This window comes from Pongo pygmaeus, chromosome 1 (assembly GCF_028885625.2).
Source record: "Pongo pygmaeus isolate AG05252 chromosome 1, NHGRI_mPonPyg2-v2.0_pri, whole genome shotgun sequence".
NCBI classification, from domain to species: Eukaryota; Metazoa; Chordata; class Mammalia; order Primates; family Hominidae; genus Pongo; species Pongo pygmaeus.
Window position 1 is genome coordinate 210,660,441 of NC_072373.2, and position 18,427 is coordinate 210,678,867.

The 18,427-nt window shown below is 47.1% G+C and overlaps 3 protein-coding genes across 6 annotated transcripts in view; 2 read left to right on the plus strand and 1 right to left on the minus strand.

Moving 5' to 3' along the window:
- PLA2G2C (phospholipase A2 group IIC) overlaps window positions 1-15,423 on the plus strand; it is a 72,566-nt gene extending 57,143 nt beyond the window's left edge. The window contains exons 5-6 of the transcript XR_008504875.1: window positions 10,350-10,488; window positions 15,334-15,423. The gene's annotated coding sequence lies outside the window, so the exon portion shown is untranslated. The remainder of the gene's footprint in view (window positions 1-10,349; window positions 10,489-15,333) is intronic.
- The window catches only part of PLA2G2F (phospholipase A2 group IIF), a 137,059-nt gene that overhangs the window by 19,523 nt on the left and 99,109 nt on the right, over window positions 1-18,427 (minus strand). The gene's annotated exons all lie outside the window — the stretch shown is intronic.
- Window positions 12,395-18,014, plus strand: PLA2G2D (phospholipase A2 group IID). Its single transcript, XM_054503299.1, has 4 exons — window positions 12,395-12,434; window positions 15,416-15,560; window positions 16,279-16,385; window positions 17,629-18,014. The coding sequence occupies exons 1-4, from the start codon at window positions 12,395-12,397 to the stop codon at window positions 17,772-17,774; spliced, it is 438 nt and encodes a 145-aa protein (XP_054359274.1). The 3' UTR covers window positions 17,775-18,014.

Consider the following 18,427-nt stretch of genomic DNA (forward strand, 5'->3'; position numbering starts at 1 on the left):
ATTATACACTTGAAATGAATGAATGGTATGGTATATGAATATCTCAATAAAGCTTTTTTTTTTTTTTTTTTTTGGTAGAGATGGGGTCTTGCTATGTTGCCTAGGCTGGTCTCTAACTTCTGGGCTCAAGTAATCCTCCTGTCTCAGCCTCCCAAACTGCGGGATTACAGGTGTGAGCCACCATGCCCAGTCAGTAAAGCTGTTTTAAAAAGTGGAATATATTATTCGACCTTAAAAAGGAAGGAAATTCTGACATATGCTACCGTACAGATGAATTTTGAGGACATTGTGCTAAGTGAAATAAACTCATCGGAAAAGGACAAATACTGTATGATTTTACTTATATGGGGTACTTAGTCAAATTCACAGAGACATAAAGTAGAATGGTGGTTGCCAGGGGCTGAGAGAAGGGGAGAGTGGGGAGTCAGTGTTTAAAGGATACAGAGTTTCAGTTTTGCAAGATTAAAAGAGTGCTATGGATGGATGGTGGTAATGGTTCCACAACAATGTGAATGTACTTAACGCCACTAAACTGTGCACTAAAAAATGGTTAAGATGGTAAATTTTATGTTGTATTTACTACAGTTTAAAAAAATATTTTAAAAATGGATCATAGACCTAGATATAGAACCTAAGCTTATAAAATTCCTAGGAGAAAATTGTTGTGGCCTTGGATGAGGCAGATTTCTTTAATACAGCACCAAAAGCACAATGTATAAGAGAAAAAAAATCAATAAAAAGGACTTCATGAAAATTTAACTTCTGGCCGGGCACGGTGGCTCACGCCTGTAATCCCAGCACTTTGGGAGGCTGAGGCAGGCGGATCACCTGAGGTCAGGAGTTCGAGACCAGCCTGGCCAACATGGTGAAACCCTGTCTCTACTAAAAACACAAAAATTAGTCGGATGTGGTGGCAGGTGCCTGTGATCGCAGCTACTCAGGAGGCTGAGGCAGGAGAATCGCTTGAACCCGGGAGGTGGAGGTTGCAATGAGCCAAGATTGCGCCATTGCACTCCAGCCTGGGTTACAAGAGCGAGACCTCATTTAAAAGAAAAAAAAAGAAAATTTAACTTCTGCTCTTTCAAGCATCTTGTTAAGATAGTGGAGGCTGGGCGCAGTGGCTCACGCCTGTAGTCTCAGCACTTTGGGAGGCCAAGGTGGGCAGATCACTTGAGCCCAGGAGTTTGAGATCAGCCTGGCCAACAAGGCAAAAACCTATCTCTACTAAAAATACAAAAAATTTAGCCGGGCATGGTGGCGTGTGCCTATAGTCCTAGCTACTTGGGAGGATGAGGCACTAGAGAATTGCTTGAACGCAGGAGGTGGAGGTTGCAGTGAGCCGAGATCACACCAGTGGACTGCAGTGCAGCCTGGGTGACAGAGTGAGACTCCGTCTCGAAAAAAAAAAAAAGAAAATGGAAAGACAAATCACAGAGTGGAAGAAAATATTTGCAAAGCACATATCCAATAAAGGACTTGTATCCAAGATATAGAAACAACTCTCAACATTCATTAATAAGAAAATAAACAACCCAATAAAAAATGAGCAAAAGATTTGAACAGACACTTCACCAAAGAAGGTATACAGATTGGCAAATTAGCACATAGCATCATTAGTCATCAGATAAATAAAAATTAAGAACATGAGATTCAGCTGTGCACCTATTAGAATGCCTACAATTTAAATATTTGATTTAGAAAAAAATCAAAATTTAGCATAGGCATAAAGCAACTGAAACTTACCTACACTTGTGGTGGGAAATGTAAAATGGTACAACCACTTTGGAAAACGGGCAATTTCTTATAAAGTTAAACATGCACTTACCATATAACACCCAGTCATTTTACTTGTTGGCATTTACCCAAAAGGAGAAAAAAAAGCATGTGTTCATACAAAGACTTATTCACAAGTGTTTATAACAGCCTCATATTCATAGTAGCCCAGAACTACAAACAACCAAGTGTCCATCGACTGAAGAAAGGATAAACAAACTGCAATGCATCCATCCAGCTAAATACCACTCAGCAATAAAATTCACGCAGCAACACAAATGAACTTCAAAAGCATTAGGCTAAATAAAAGAAGCCGGATAGAAAATCCTACAAATTGTGTGATTCCATCTATCTGAGATTCTGGAGAGGGAAAAACTCACCTACAGTGACTGAAGTGGACCAGTAGTTGTCACTGGTCCGTTTCTGTCACTATCATACAAATACGTGACAAATGTCATATATTTGTAAAAATTCACGAAACTTCAAATGAATATATTTTTATATAAATTGTACCTCAATAGTGAGACCCTGTCTCAAAAAAAAAAAAAAAAGAAAAAGTTCTAAAATTAGATTTTGGTGATGGTTGCAAAACAGTGAATCTACAAAAAAAAAATTTTATAAGAAACAATTTCTACATTTATAACAAAAATATTTAGATAATCACCATTCACCAAATATTTCCTAATCATTAAGCTGTTAACTCTGGAGGGGGAAGCATCAGATGTCATTATTCCCATTTTATGAGGTGGAAACTGAGGCAGCAAGCTGGGAAGCCATGTGTCTCAGCCCCATGAACCAGGGAAGACCCGACTATAGGCGGCTCCCTGAGGACCAGGCCAGTCCCTCCGAGCAGGTCTCTGTCCTGCAGGGATTGCATGTGCATCCAGCGGGAGGGGAGCAGGCAGAAGAAAGGAGCAATGACCTACTGGCTGCTCACCTCCTCCAGGAAGTCCACCGTGTATTCATTATTTTCTCTGGCCTCTCTTAACACCATTATTAGTTTTCCTGCGCCGCCATAACAAAGTCCTACAAACTGGGTGGCTTACGCAACAGAAATTTATGTTCTCACAGTTCTGGAGGCCGGATGTCTGAGAGGAAGGTGTCAGTGGGGCTGGTTCCTTCTGACACCTCTCTCCAAGCTTGTAGATGGCCACTTTCTCCCTGTGTCTTCACATGATCTTTTCTGTGTGCCTGTCTATGTCCTGATCTCTTCTCGTAAGGACACCAGACATATTGGATTAGGGCCCATGCTAGTAACTTCATTTTAACTTAATCACCTCTTCAAAGGCCCTACCTCCAAATACAGTCACATTCTGAAGTACTGGGGGTTAGGACTTGAACATATCAATTTGGGGTGGGGGACACATGGGCTGTGGTGCTGCCCATGACAATACCATATGGCTCCTGACTGCGGGCGTCTGGGGGGAAAAATTAGACTTAAAGTGAGAAGAACGGGTTCTGGTCAGTCCTTGGCTGGAGACCCTTCTTTTTGGGATATCAAAAATGTTCTAGGCCTGGCGTGTTGGCTCACACCTGTAATCCCAGCACTTTGGGAGGTCGAGGCGGGTGGATTGCTTGAGCCCAGGAGTTCAAGACCGGCCTGGGCAACATGGCAAAACCCCATCTGTACAAAAAATACAAAAATTAGCTGGGTGTGGCGGTGCGTGCCTGTAGTACCAGCTACTTGGGAAGCTGAGTTGGGAGGATTGCTTGAGCCCAGGAGGTTGAGGCTTCAGTGACCTGAGATTGCACCACTGTACTGCAGCCTGGGTGACAGAGTGAGATCCTGTCTCAAAAAAAAGAAAAAGAAGAAAAGTTCTAAAATTAGATTGCGGTGATGCTTGCAAAACTGTGAATCTGAAAAACAAAAACAAAACACACCACCAACATCACTGACTTATACATTTGAATGACTATCTCGATAAAGCTGTTTTGGCTTGTTTGTTTGTTTGGGTTTTTTTTTTTTTTGAGACAGAGTTTTGCTCTTGTTGCCCAGGCTGGAGTGCTATGGTGCAATCTCAACTCACTGCAACCTCGGCCTCCCGGGTTCAAGAGATTCTCCTGCCTCAGCCTCCCGAGTAGCTGGGACTAGAGGTGTGCACCACCATGCCCAGCTAATTTTTGTATTTTTAGTAGAGATGGGGTTTCACCATGTTGGCCAGGATGGTCTCAATCTCTTGACCTTGTGATCCACCTGCCTCAGCCTCCCTAAGTGCTAGGATTACAGGCATGAGCCACCACACCCAGCCAATAAAGCTGTTTTTAAAAACAGATTATGTGACTCAGCCTGAAAAAGGAAGGAAATTCTGACATATGCCACAACACAGATGAACTTTGCGAACATTGTGCTAAATGAAAGAAGCCAGGTAGAAAGGGAGAAATGCTGTATGATTTCACTTATGTGAGGTACTTAGTCAAATTCATAGAGACAGGAAGTAGACCCTGCAGAGCCCCACCAACCTCATCTGCACGTGGAAAAAATAGTGCCCAAAATAGAAAATGTGCTTCGAGGAGGGAGAAAGATAGAAGATTCTGTGCGTGCCCAAGTGCTATTATTTCCTGTGGAGCGGATGGTGGACCCTTCCAGGCTAACCCTTCTGCCAGATCTCATGAGGCTGTGAGCCCCTATGGGATCATATTAACAGGAAGAAATGGCTCTGTCCCACCCACATAAGTCAGCCCACCGGCCCTCCCAAAATAATGCCTTGCCATGTCAGCTGAGCATCTCCAGAAGCATCTCGGGAGCCCCAGCTGCCCATATCCCTCTGCCCTGCTCCCCTGACCCCAGTGTTAACATCCACTCACAGCTACTTATGGAAGCCTTGGCACCCACAGAGATTGGGCCTACCCCAGGGTGCTGACCTTAGATTCCCCCAAAGCTTCAGACTCTCAGGGTGCCAGGAAAGTCGCCTTGCCTTCCAGCCTCAGAGCCATACCATGCTCTGCACGGAAGAGGTGTGTGCCCCCAGTCCCATCCCACACCACAGTGACACCCTCTATCACCTGTGCCTTGCATAGCCCCTCTTGGTGATCAGAGGGATGCCAGGAGGTTCTACAGGGTTCTCTCTGCAGAACTCTGGCCAAACCCACCAGACAATTATCTTGTTGCCACCGTCAGCCCTCCATTCCAACTCCTCAGGCAGGGCAACTGACTTCTATGCAAATCAGTGTGAGCCCCTCACCTGCAACCACCGGACAGGTCACCAACTGTCTGCACTGCCCAGGTCTCAACCAGCTGGAAAATTGTCTGGTCACTCTGAGGACACTGTAAGTTCCTGGTGGGCAGGGCCTTGTCTTGCGCCTTCGTCTCTGCACCCTGCACAGTGTGCTGAGTCTGGCTGGGGCTGGCACAGAGTAGGTGCTCAGGAATGTCCGTGGAACGGAATCATGTGCTGGGCTCCTGTGGGACTTCCTAGAAATGTGCTCTTTGCCTCCCATGAGCTAATACTAATAACAGCACCACCAAGTACCATTATTGAGTGTTTGTTCTGCACAAAGCACATTGCCAAGTGCCGTGCATGCCCCATGTCTAGGAATCCTCATAACAATCCTACTAGCTGGGTATTATCAGTTTCCCCTGCCCTGTGTAACAGATGAGAAAACAGAGGGGGAGTCAGGATCCATGTCAAGTCTGTCTGACCCCCAGGCCTCCTTCTGGATGCCTAGGCTCTGCGGCCTCCCACCAGATGTGGCCTTTAGGAAGCAGCAGGGGGCTGGGCTGCGTCTAAACACAAGAAAGAATCTTCCAGCAATGACCATCTGGAAGCTGCTGGGCATGGGGATTTCAAATGATTTTGAAAGTGCCTTCTCGTGGCCACTGGCCTGGGAATCCCCCCATTGCATGTGACCAGCTTTGTGTCATTCTGAAACAAGACTCTCTGGGCTTGAGGTGCTGAAAGAGGGCAGTTTGCCCTGCCCCTTGCCTGAGTTTGAACCCTAGACCTTTTCTTCCTATTACTGACCACTTACCATGTGCCAATCATGCTACCTGTAATCATGACAACAAGCCTAAAGGAGCTGCATCATTGGTGCTATTTTCCAGATGGGAAACTGACGCTCAGAGAGATGAAGCACCCGGATCAAAGTAACACAGTTATTAAACTAGAAGCCAAAGACAGAGCTTTCTGATATCAAAGCTGGGGCTTTCTTTCTACTACATGGCCTTGGTTGCTCGTAATCTGGAAGGATACCTGATAATTTGGAAGGATGTCCAAAGGACTTCCTGCTGAAGTTTGAACCTAATTTTTTTTAAGAGACAGGGTCTCAGCTGTCACCAAGGCTGGGGTGCTGTGGTGCAATCACAGCTCACTACAGCCTTGAACTCCTGGGCTCCAGGGATCCTCCTGCTTCAGCCTCCTGAGTAGCTGGGACTACAGGTGCAAGTCACCCTGCCTGGCTAATTTTTATTTTTGATAGAGATGAGGTCTGGCTATGTTGCCCAGGCTGGTCTCAAACTCCTGATCTCAAGTGATCCGCCTGCCTCAGCCTCCCAAAGTGCTAGGATTATAGGCACTACAAAAAAAAAAAAAAATTAAATCATCATCCTCATCCTCATTATTATCATTCAAATGCATGGTAATGTAACATACATCCAGGAAAATGCACAAACCTTAGTGAACAGCGGGATGAATTATTGCAATGTGAACACACCCATGTAACCAACACCAAACAGACAGAACATCAGCAGCACCCCCTGAAGGAAGACCTCTAGTAACCCCCTCTAATCAGCACGCACAGCCGTGGGGAACTGCTGTCCTGGCTTGTGAAATCACACATGAGCTTGACTATTGTGGAACGTTGTAGCAATGGAGTCTCACTCACATTCTGTGCTCTTTTGTGTCTGGCTTTATTTTTCGTTCTATGCTTGTGGGATTCATCCATGTCCTTGCGTGTCATTGTGTTTTGTTGACGTGGTGTTCTCATCGGTTGACTATACTGCCACAGGTCTCTCCATTCTGCTGTTGACAGGCATTTGGGTGGAGTCCAGTTGTTTAATCGATTTCGTTTGATTCAGGTGGAGAAAAATGGGTCGCTCTCCCACAAAAGCTAATCTCTCCCTCCTCCCTCTTTCCCGCCCTGGGGAAGTCCTCCTTTGCTTCCCTCTGATCCTGCAAACCTGTGGGAATTTGGAGCTTCATTTCAGATACACTCTGGCAGGCTTTCACGGTGAATGGAACCTGGGCAATGAGACTCTTCTGGTCAACAGGGCTTTGCACGGGAGGTCTCCTGCCACAGGCTGAGAGGACGTGCTGTCACCTCGGAGGGTATTCTTAGGAAGTGAGAAAGAGGGTCCACTTTCTTCTGGTCTGCAGTGAGGGCGGGGGCAGCCGACTTCTGGACTCTGCCAGCTCTTCTGGCTTCCACGGTTGTCTATGCTGGGCGGGTAAGAGAATTCATATGGCAGTGCTCCAAGACACAGTGACTCATCCATGGAATGGAGATTATGACAGTACCTACTTAGATTTATTATATGTGGAGTTCTAAGGGCAGTACCCCCCTACACAGTAAGGCGGGCTCCAGCAGAGCTGTGGTCTAACCCAAACTCTGCCGTGTACCTGCTGTGTGACCTTGGTCAAGTTTCTAACCTCTCTGAGCTCCAGCTTCCTCACCTGTAATATGGGAATAGCAGTGTCTTCTTCATGGTGTGGCTGTGAAAATCAAATGACATAAGAACTCAGGGCCTGACATATGGTAGAAACTCAGTCGGCAGTGGCTATTTTTAACAGAGTTTCCCCTCTCAGCATCTGATAGCCTTCCTGCTCCCTTCCACCCTCCACCTGGAGAGCTTGCCAGATTGTGGCCTAACAGTATCATCAATGTTTTTCCGACTGTTGCCAGGGAAGTAAAAACACACAGACTTGCTGATATGTTCCACGAAACAACCAGGCCCAATAGATACTAAGACCTGCTGATGGGCAGAAGCAAGGGGGTTTCAAATTCACAGACTTTCAGAGAAAAGAAAAGGCATGGAATCCTTTATATATTCATCCTCATTGTTAATTATTCAAATGCAAATTATATAATGCCTTTTTTCTTGAGATAGGGTATCGCTCTGTCGCCCAGGCTGAAAGAAGTGTAGTGGCATGATCGTGGCTCACTACAGCCTCAAACTCCTGGGATCAAGCAATCCTTCCACCTCAGCCTCCTGAGTAGCTGAGACTACAAGCTCACATCACCATGTGCCGTGAATTTTTCTTCTTCTTCTTTTTTTTTTTTTTTTTTTTTTTTTGAGATAGGGTCTCACTCTGTCACCTAGGCTGGAGTACAAGGGCTCGATCTCGGCTCACTAAAGCCTTGACCTCCTGGGCTCAAGTGATCCACCCACCTCAGCCTCTCGAGTAGCTGGGATTACAGGCACACAAGACCATGCCTGGCTAATTTTTGTATTTTTTGTAGAAACAGGGTTTCACCATGTTGGCCAGGCTGGTCTCGAATTACTGGTCTCAAACAATCTGCCCACTTTGGCCTCCCAAAGTTCTGGGATTACAGGCATGAGCCACTATGTCTGACCTCCTAGATAACTTTTAAATTTTTAGTGGAGATGGGGTTTCACCATGTTGCCCAGGCTGGTCTTGAACTCCTGGGCTCAAGAGATCCTCCCACCTCAGCCTCCTAAAGTGCCGGGATTACAGGTGTGAGCCACCACACCCAGCCTCCAAAAATCTTTACGTCTTCTGACCCAGAAATTTCACTTCTGGAAATCCATACTAAAGAAACCATCAAACAATAGAAAAATGCCCAGTAATGACACAAACGATAGAATTAGTAGTTGGAGGACATCGAAAGTTATAACTACAGTTGTCCTCCTTTATTTTCAGGGGATACATTCCAAGACCCCCAGCGGCTGTCTGAAAGCATGGATAGGACCCAACCTTATATAGACTACATTTTTTTATATATGAGCCATACAAATCTATGGTAAAGTTTAATTTATAAATTAGGCATGGTAAGAGATTAATAATGATGACTAATAATAAAATAGAGCAATTATGACAATATACTATAATAAAAGTTACGTGAATGTGGTCTCTCTTTCTCTCGAGAGAGAGTCACAGCCAGTGTCACGGCTGGGCACTGTGGCTCACGCCTGTAATCCCAGCACTTTGGGAGATCAAGGTGGGCAGATCACGAGGTCAGGAGTTCAAGCCTGACCAACATGATGAGACCTTGTCTCTGCTAAAAATACAAAAATTATCTGGGTGTGGTGGTGCATGCCTGTAGTCCCAGCTACTCAGGAGGCTGAGGCAGGAGAATCACTTGAACCCAGGAGGCAGAGGTTGTGGTGAGCCAAGACTACCACTGCACTCCAGCTTGGCGACAGAGCGAGACTCCATCTCAAACAAACAAACAAACAAAAAACCTCAGTGACCTGTATACCACAGGACACTGAAACTGTGGAAAGAGAAACTGCCAGGAAACTAATAAAGGGGAACTATTGTAGATTCTCTATGTTTAAGGATATAAAAGAAGCCAGGGACAGTGGCTTATGCCTGTAATCCCAGAATTTTGTGAGGCCGAGGTGGGTCGATCACCTGAGGTTAGGAGTTCGAGACCAGCCTGGCCAACATAGTAAAACCCCGTCTCTACTAAAAATACAAAAAAATTAGCCAGGCATGGGCGCATGCCTATAGTCCCAGCTACTCAGGAGGCTGAGGCACAAGAATTGCTTGAACCTGGGAGGTGGAGGTTGCAGTGAGCTGAGATCGCACCACTGCACTCCAACCTGGGCAACAGAGCAAGACTCCGTCTCAAAAAAAATTTTTTTTAATTTAAAAAAACAAAGAAAGATGAGCATGTTAAGGAGAAGCACGGAAAATATTTAAAAGACCCAGATTAAATTTATACAGAGGACCAAATGCACTGAGATGGGGAAAAAACAATGGATCGTATTAACAGCAGATCAGAGAATGCAGGAGAAAAGGTTAGTTACTCCACTTGTTTTAAGCAGTGATGATGAGGGTGATGATGATGATGAGGAGGAGGATGATGGGAGTCACTGCAGCTGACATTTATTGGTCTCTAGCTGTGGACCAAACACTGTTCACGTATCATCTTTTCATCCTCACAGTAACCCTATGAAGTAGGTACTGTCATCACCCGTCTTACACAAGAGCAAGAGGAAGACATGGAGCTAATAATCAGCTTGCTCCAAGTTAAGCAGCCAGAACGTCAGGGAGGCCAGGCTGTTAACCCAGGCAGTCTGGGTTTGAATCCCATCTCCCCAGTCCTCTTAACCTCCCATGTCGTGGTTACTGTAACGGCATTTCCTGGATTGGTGAGGCTTGGTGCTATGTGCTTTATGGACATTGTGTCTAAATCTCACAGCCATCAGGGAAGGGAGGGACTGTTGACCCCATTTTGCAGATGAAGAAACCAAGGTTCCTGGAGGTGAAGTAATTTGCCCAGGGTCCCACAGTTGGTAAGAGAAGGAGCCAGGATTTGAACCAGATCTGTCTGATCGCAAACCTTGCCTGCTGGATGTGCCCTGGGGCTTCTGGAGGTGTCTGAGGTAACTCTGAAGATGGGGCTTTGGAGGATGCTTTGTAGCATCAATATCATGCCTTCTCTCCCTTTAGGGAAAAGTCTTCTGGAATCAACAAAGGGCTTGTGGCTACTTTTGCTCCCATCCCTCCATACCAGATGGAGGGTGGCGTGAGTTCTGACAGGTAGCCACGTGGCCCATCAAGAGTCCATGTCTGGAAGATTCTCTATAGGGTAAGGTACCACACTGGTAAGTGCACAAGGCTATTGAGCCTACATGGGAGGGGGTGCATCAAAAAATGTGCCGGAGGCATCTGCTTTGCTTGCTGTTGAATTACTTTGCATGTAGATTGTTGACACACATTTGAGCTGGTCAGTTGGTTGACTGAGTCAAGGAACAAAGGCAATAATCAGATTTAAAAGGGAGGGAACAGAAGAGAGAAGAGAGAGAGAGAGAGGGAAGCTCCTAGCAGTGGCTGTTGCTGGCATATTCTTTTGGATGAACTGATTTGCTGGCAACAGAGGTCAGCCTGGGCATTCTGTCCTTAGACAGCCATCTAACAGGCATCAAAGCTGTGGGAACAAGGTTCTCGGTGGAGCCCTGGTGGCTGACCTTCTCTGTGTCGTGGCCATGGGTGTCCTCCCATCAGCTCCTCCACCCAAGTTGGGCTGGCTCCACCCCATTTGCCTCATTAGGATTCTCACATGTAAACTGGGGCAGACCTTCTGTAGGGTAAGTTGTCAACACATATCAATTGTCTGCCTTCAAATTGTGTGTGTGCTTTGACTCAGCAAGTCCACATTAGGAGTAGATCCTATGGAAGCAATTCTAGACATGAACTGACTGAAATTTGGCCTTCTTTCACTCTACAGTCTAGATTAGTAAAAAAATACCAGAAGCCACCCATATATCCATTAATGGAGCTTCATTAGATAAACGGTATAGCAGTATAATAATATATATAATAGTATAATGAAATAGGAACTTGCCTTTTTCTTTTTGAGACGGAGTCTTGCTCTGTCGCCCAGGCTGGAGTGCAGTGGCACAATCTCAGCTCACTGCAACCTCCGCCTCTTGAGTTCAAGCAAGTCTCTGCCTCAGCCTCCTGAGTAGCTGGGATTAGAGGTGCCTGCCACCACGCTCGGCTAATTTTTGTATTTTTAGTAGAGAGGGGGTTTCACCACATTGGCCTGGCTGGTCTTGAACTCCTGACTTCGTGATCCACCCACCTAGGGCTCCCAAAGTGCTAGGATTACCGTCATAAGCCACTGTGCCCAGCCAGGAACCTGCCTTTCACAATGTTACTAGAGAGGAATATTTAATGACATAGAAACATGTGCAAGTTATATCGGCAAATGAAAAAATAGGCTATGAAGCTCTGCATATATAACATTTTCCTAATTTGGTTGGGGAAAAGTATGGAGAGAGAGAGACAGACAGAAAGAGAGACAAGCAGCAACAGGACCACAGAGGGACGTACACCAAAATGTCAATGGTGCTTCATAGGTTTACAGGTGATTTTAAGTTTATTGTTTAGGTTTTCCAAATCTTCTGCACTGAGTGTATGTTTCTTTTATCAAAAAGGGTGAGGTGGGGAAGCCAAGGTATGGTGCTCACACCTGCAATCCCAGCACTTTGGGAGGTTGAGGTGGGATGATTGTTTGAGGCCAGGAGTTCGAGAGCAACCTGGGCAACATAGTGTTGTCTTAAAAAAGAAATTGCCAGGCATAGTGGCTCGTGCCTGTGGTCTCAGCTACTTGGAAAGCTGAGGCAGGAGGATTGCCTGAGCCCAGGAGGTCGAGGTTACAGTGAGCTGTGATCTTTCCACTGCACTCCAGCCTGAGTGACAGAGTGAGACCCTATCTCAAAATATACATATATATGAATATAAATAAATAAATACATTAAATAAATAAACAAATAAATAGGAAAAGAACCTTATGTTTTTTTAAAAAAACAAACAAAAAAAACTCCCCAGTACCAGAAAAGTGGAAGTGAAAGAAGCATGTGTTGTCTCCATGAGAGTGGGGGCTGGGAGGGAGGGCTGGGCAAGGCTGGATGGGGTGCATCTGATATAAGGGGGCAGCCCGCATAGAAAGGGGCTGTCAGCATCTGCCTCTACTGCTCTGTGCTGGGATCATGGAACTTGCACTGCTGTGTGGGCTGGTGGTGATGGCTGGTGAGTCGGGGACGGGACCCAGGCTGGGAAGGGAAGGAGGGAGGCCAGTGTACCCCTGTGCTCTCTTTCCCAGATTGGGGGGCTGCTCCTCTGATCCCCAGGAGCCTGGCCTCCACTCCCCAATCCTTCTGCCCCTCTGCAAAGAGCCTTCAGTGGCCGTCAGTTTCCTAGCATGGTAGTTTCAGCCAGAGACCTCTGGCTGGCCAAGCTGCACTGCACGTCTCTGGACTGCTGTGAAGGTTCAAACTAGAAGTCCAGCACCAGGGTCTGCTGCGCCCATGATGATGACGCTTTGGACACAGGTCACTTCACCCCTGCCTCTCCCACTGAATAGGAACAACCCGTATGAATGCATAGCACTCCATATTTTTAGAGCCGTTTCGTGTTCATGATCTTCCTTGAACCTGGGAAGAGGGTTCCCTTGACCTTCAGTGAAGAGGGGGCAATTTCCATTTGATCTTAAGCAGACCAAATATAAAGTGCAGTTGCCAGCAAATTGGCCTTTTTGTCCTCAATCCATCTCAAAATTGTGATTTTGGAAAAGACTTGCATTTTAAAATGTAGTTTTATGTTATCTTGGGACTCCGAAATTCTCTAGAGGAACATGTCTCCAGGATTACAGCAAAAACCATTAGGAAATTTGCAATTGAGCTGCAAAAATTCATCTCTCAGATGTAAAGAGGGAAGACACTGTGGAAATCAAATACACAGATGAACCTGCAGTTAAATGCAGGCCCCGTCATCTCTTAGCAGTATGACTTTAGCCAAATCACCCAACCTTTCAATATCCTTATCTGTAAAATGGGTACAACCCCCTTCACAGGGCTGTTAGAAGGACTCTAATGGGAAAACAGATACTAAGTGTTGAGTAAACTTAAATAATAGCTTCACACATGGCACACGCATGAAAGATGGCAGTGGCACCTCCTCCCACCCACTGTGCCCATCCCTTGGGAGAAGGAGCTTTGCCCCTGTCAGTGGCAGCCAAGGGTGGGAAAAGTTACCCAGGCAAGAATGGCTGACATGCTAAGCCAGTTCACCAACACCTCCCCAGCCACAGCTCCAGCTCCGTTTCTCAGGCTGGGTCCTCCTCACCTTAAAATTGTGGCAAGTAAGACCACCCAAAAGCATTCTGAATCAAAGCTGGATGTATTTCTCACATGGCAAGAAAGAGCTGCATCATTCAGGTGTGAGTTCAGTTTATGTATTTCTGAGCTCAGATTGAAAGGGCTAGATTTAGGGCAAAAAAAAAGGGGACGGGGTACCCTAAGAAAGGCAAGATTCTGAACTCGGGGCTCTGGTTGATCTGCAAGGTGGACTCTCCGTTTGCAGGTGGGTTCCTTATCATGGAATCCAGGAATCTCTGATGGACTGTGTATGATTTCAGAGGGCCCGGGATCCTTCACCTGTGCAGCCAAATCTTAGCAAGGCTTCTCTTGTACATGTCTTAACAGCTAGAGCTACCATGTCAAACAGGCGTGGCAACATGGACTCCCACACATTGAGGGGACATACTGGGGACACGATGGCCCAGTCACTTTTAGTCGCAACCCAAGGCCACCCATGTTTGGTCTCATTCTTTGTCTACTGCATGAGTTTCTCCCAACCACCCTTCCCACCCCAATGGGCCCCAATGTGGGGCTCACCCACTGTGTACTATTGACTTCATTTGCCTGAGGTTGGGTGCAGATTCCATAACTAGACTCACTGGAAGAGGGGCTGCCCAGCCCAGTCTCCCTGAGACTCTGGGCTCCATCAGGACCTGTGCTCCCTGCATTCTCGAATCATCTCTAGGAGTTGCACACAGGCACAGCTCCGTTCCCTTCTGTCATCTGTTTCTCCCAACCTCCCACTTGAATTCATGGACTTAATATATTTTATTTCTCCTAACTCAACATAATGCATTCCTCTCTTCCAGTAAAATAAATTCCCCTTACTATCAATTCTAATCAGCAGTTATTATGAGTGAAATAAAATTATCCATGAAAAGCATTGATTTCTAAATCATGCTGCCTCCCAGAAGACCCACACACTCTCTTTATTACAGACTCAGATTTTTCTAGGGGCTGGAGTTAAGAAGGGTGACTTGGGACCATTCTTCCTATTGTGGAGTGGGAAATCAACATCCAGAGACAGAGAATGAAACCAGACTGTTTTAAGTGATGAATTCTGGCTCCATTTACCAGCCACTAAGACTCTGAGCAAGTTACTGAGCCTCAACCTGCTCATCTGTAAAATAGGGATTAAAAATAATATTCATTGTACCAGTGTTGGTTTTAACAAATGAATCACAAGTAAGATGATAACATTTGAGGAAATTGGCTGAGGGGTATACAGGAGCTTTCTATCTTCACAACTTTTTTGTACATCTGGAATTATTCCAAAATAAAAAGTTTGTTTATTTAATATAACAGTAATTATCTAGCCAGATGGAGTCGAGAAATCAATACAGAAGAAGACCTGTAGTAAGCACTCAGTAATTGTCACTTTTTTTCCTTGAGACAAAGTCTCACTGTGTTGCCCAGGCTGGAGTGCAGTGGCACGATCACGGCTCACTGCAGCCTCTACCTCCCACCTCAGCCTCCCAAGTAGCTGGGACGACAGGTGTCCACCACCACGCCCAGTTAATTTTTGATGTTTTGTAGATACAGGGTGTTACCATGTTTCCCAAGCTAGTCTCAAACTCCTGGGTTCAAGCAATCTGCCCACCTTGGCCTTGCAAACCCGAGATCATGCCACTGCATTCCAGCCTAGGCAACAGAGCGAGACTTTGTATCCCAAAGTGCTGGGATTACAGATGTGAGCCACTGTGCCTGGCCTGTCGCTATATTTTTAATGGCAGTAGTAGATGTCATTTTATTATTATCATCATTTGAGGTCACTCATTTGGTCTGGGCAGAGCAGAGGTGCTGTCCTGTGCCCACTGGTGCTGCCCTGAAATTCATCTCCTCTCCTCTGCTGGTTGCTGGGCTGCTTGGCAGGTGTGATTCCAATCCAGGGCGGGATCCTGAATCTGAACAAGATGGTCAAGCAAGTGACTGGGAAAACGCCCATCCTCTTCTACTGGCCCTACGGCTGTCACTGTGGACCAGGTGGCAGAGGCCAGCCCAAAGATGCCACGGACTGGTAACTCCTTTCTCAGGGCTGGCAATCCTATCCTGCCCCCGACTACGGTACTCTTCTTTTCTCTCCACCCACCTATTCATTTAGTTGAGTTGAATCCATTTTGTTGAGCATCCACTATGTGCTAGAAACCGCTGAGTGCTAATACGGTCCCAGCCCTCCTGGAACTTGCCTTCCAGAAGGTTCCCCAGGGTCCCTGAAGGCCAGACACCCCCTTGCACTCCCATCCCCTACTCTAGTGACAATGCCCACGTTCACTCCCCACTGCAATGGACATTGGTTTTTAAAGCCCTCCCCCGCCTCTTTTTTTCCTTTATCTCATTTGATCTTCATAGCAACCCTGGGAGTCAGCTAGAGGAGCGGTGAGAGCCAGCCAGGCCTGGGGACACTGCCCCGATCTGCCACTTATAGGCTGTGTGACCTTGGGCAAGTGTCTTGACCTCCCCGAGTCTCAGTTTCTTCATCTCTGAAGAGGGGATAATATGAGTACCTCCATCCCATGGTGGTTTTAAGGAGTAAGAGAGAATGCGTAGATAAAGCAAGTGTCTGGTGCATAGGAATCGCTCAAAAAATGTGAGTCATCATGATCCTGAGGAATACTGCAGCCCTGCAGGCCTTGACTCTTCCCAGGTGGGGGCACGGGTTCTTCTCTGGTGGGGGGAGCAGCCAGAGACCCCAGTAGGCCGGGGACCCATGCAGCTGTGCACCCTGTCTGCTCCAGGTGCTGCCAGACCCATGACTGCTGCTATGTCCACCTGAAGACCCAGGGGTGTGGCATCTACAAGGACTATTACAGATACAACTTTTCCCAGGGGGACATCCACTGCTGTGAGTACCCGGACCTCAGGGCAGGAGCTGGAGACCCCAGGAAGGGAGTTCTGGCCCTCACTGCCTTCACAGCACAGCTACTTGACCTCTGTTTTTTTTTGCATGGGTCCGCTGGCTGCAGTTGGGCTGTGAAGAGGCAAGAATGGGTATGGGGGTATGGAGAGGACCATGGGAGGTTTGGCCCCTTTATCACCTGGAATTCATGCCCACGACTGACCAGCTTGGTGACCACATTTCTTAACCTCTCTGAACCTCAGTATCCTCATCTGTAATCTACCCCATTAAGTTATTGCAAGAACTCAAATGAGACAGACAGAATGGGCCTCACAGGATGTCTGCCATAATAAATTATACAGAGCTACCGATTGGCTGTTACTTTCATCATCACTGATGCTCGTGGCAGCCTGTCGAGGATCAGCAAAACCCTGATTATCTCCATTGTGCAGACCAGGAAACCAAAACTAGAGTGGGGAAGTGTCTGCCTCCAACTGACAGAGCCTGGGCTGGAACCCAGGGCACCTGGCCCCTGCATCCTTTCCAGCACCACAAGCATAGAAATGTAGCAGGTCCTCAGGGCTGGGAATCGAAAGGGCTCATCACAGCAGCTGCTGTTAATTGAGGGCTTCGTAATAACAGTAACAATAATATCCAACATTTATTGAGCACTTACTATAGGCTAAGTGCCTTGTCTTGTTACTTTAACTCTCATGACAGCCCCCTAGGCAGCTCTTGCCATTATCCCTGCTTCACAGATAATGAAACTGTGATCCCTCCTGCCCGGGAGTCTTTGCATAGACTGTTGCCATCCCCCACTCCCCAACCCTAGCTTCCTCCAGGAAGAGCAGACCCTTCCGATCTCAGCTCAAGAGGCTCTTCCACCCTGTTTTCTGATCTCCTAGCCGTGCATGGTTCCTCATGTTAACTTTGCATAGTTGTTTTTTCCTCCCTGTGGTGCTCTAATACCTGCCCTTCTCCCATGTCCCTATCATTCAGTCCTCTCCTGCCATGACACGGTAGGTGCTCAATAATCGTTTAATGAATGGGTGAATAAATAACTGAAGGTGCAATGACACACAGGGAGGTCATGGTACGTGGCCAAGGTCATGCAGCTAGAATCGAGGTTGCTGGGACCGGTACCTCCACAACTGAGTAGGAACTGCACTGACTTCAGAGGCTGCTAGACTCATACCTGCCTCTGTCTCAGAAAAGGACAAACAGAGAGCTCCCCCTCCTCCACCCACAGCTGACAAGGGAAGCTGGTGTGAGCAGCAGCTGTGTGCCTGTGACAAGGAGGTGGCCTTCTGCCTGAAGCGCAACCTGGACACCTACCAGAAGCGACTGCATTTCTACTGGCGGCCCCACTGCCGGGGCCAGACTCCTGGGTGCTAGAAGCCCACACCCTCTACCCTGTTCCTCAGCATGGAGCTCCGGCATCCCCACCTCAGTATCTAACCTGAACCAGCCTGGCTTTTCAAACACTCCGCACTCTACCCTGTTCCTCAGCATGGCACTCTGGCATCCCCACCTCACTATCTAACCTGAACCAGCCTGGCTTTTCAAACACTCCTGGGGGGAGGTAGTCCCAGCCTTCCCCGGAACCCTCCACCAATGCCTTCTGACCTTCTGAAGCTTTCCAAATCCTCCCAGTTGAGGCAGCAGCTGTGTCCTCTGAGGGTGGATGGGCATCTTGGGAGAAGCCCAAGCAAGGGAGCCTTCAGAGATGGTGGTTGGACCAAAGCATCGGGGTGGGGGAGAGGTCTGCTGCTGTCCCCCACCTGCTGGCCCCCCGGTCCTTTCTCACCCCCTCCAATATAGTCTCAGAGCTACAACCAGAGCAGCCACTATAAAGGGCAATATTGATCTTTCTGTCCATGTGGCTCTGTCTCTTAAAACCTCAAGGCCCTCCACTGTCCTAAGATAAAGCCTCTCATAGGCATTGGGGACCCCGCACAGTCTGGCCATGTGACCCTCTCCCCAAGCAAGCTCTGAAGTCCCTGCAGGTGGAGGCCATGCCTGTCTTAAACTCAGTTGCATCCCTGGTG

Bases quoted from the DNA above. Each gene is read 5' to 3' on its own strand.
- PLA2G2D (XM_054503299.1), top strand. From the start codon at position 12,395: ATGGAACTTGCACTGCTGTGTGGGCTGGTGGTGATGGCTG. The intron at 12,435-15,415 runs GTGAGTCGGGGA...GCTGCTTGGCAG, and splicing joins TGGGCTGGTGGTGATGGCTG to GTGTGATTCCAATCCAGGGC. The intron at 15,561-16,278 runs GTAACTCCTTTC...TGTCTGCTCCAG, and splicing joins CCCAAAGATGCCACGGACTG to GTGCTGCCAGACCCATGACT.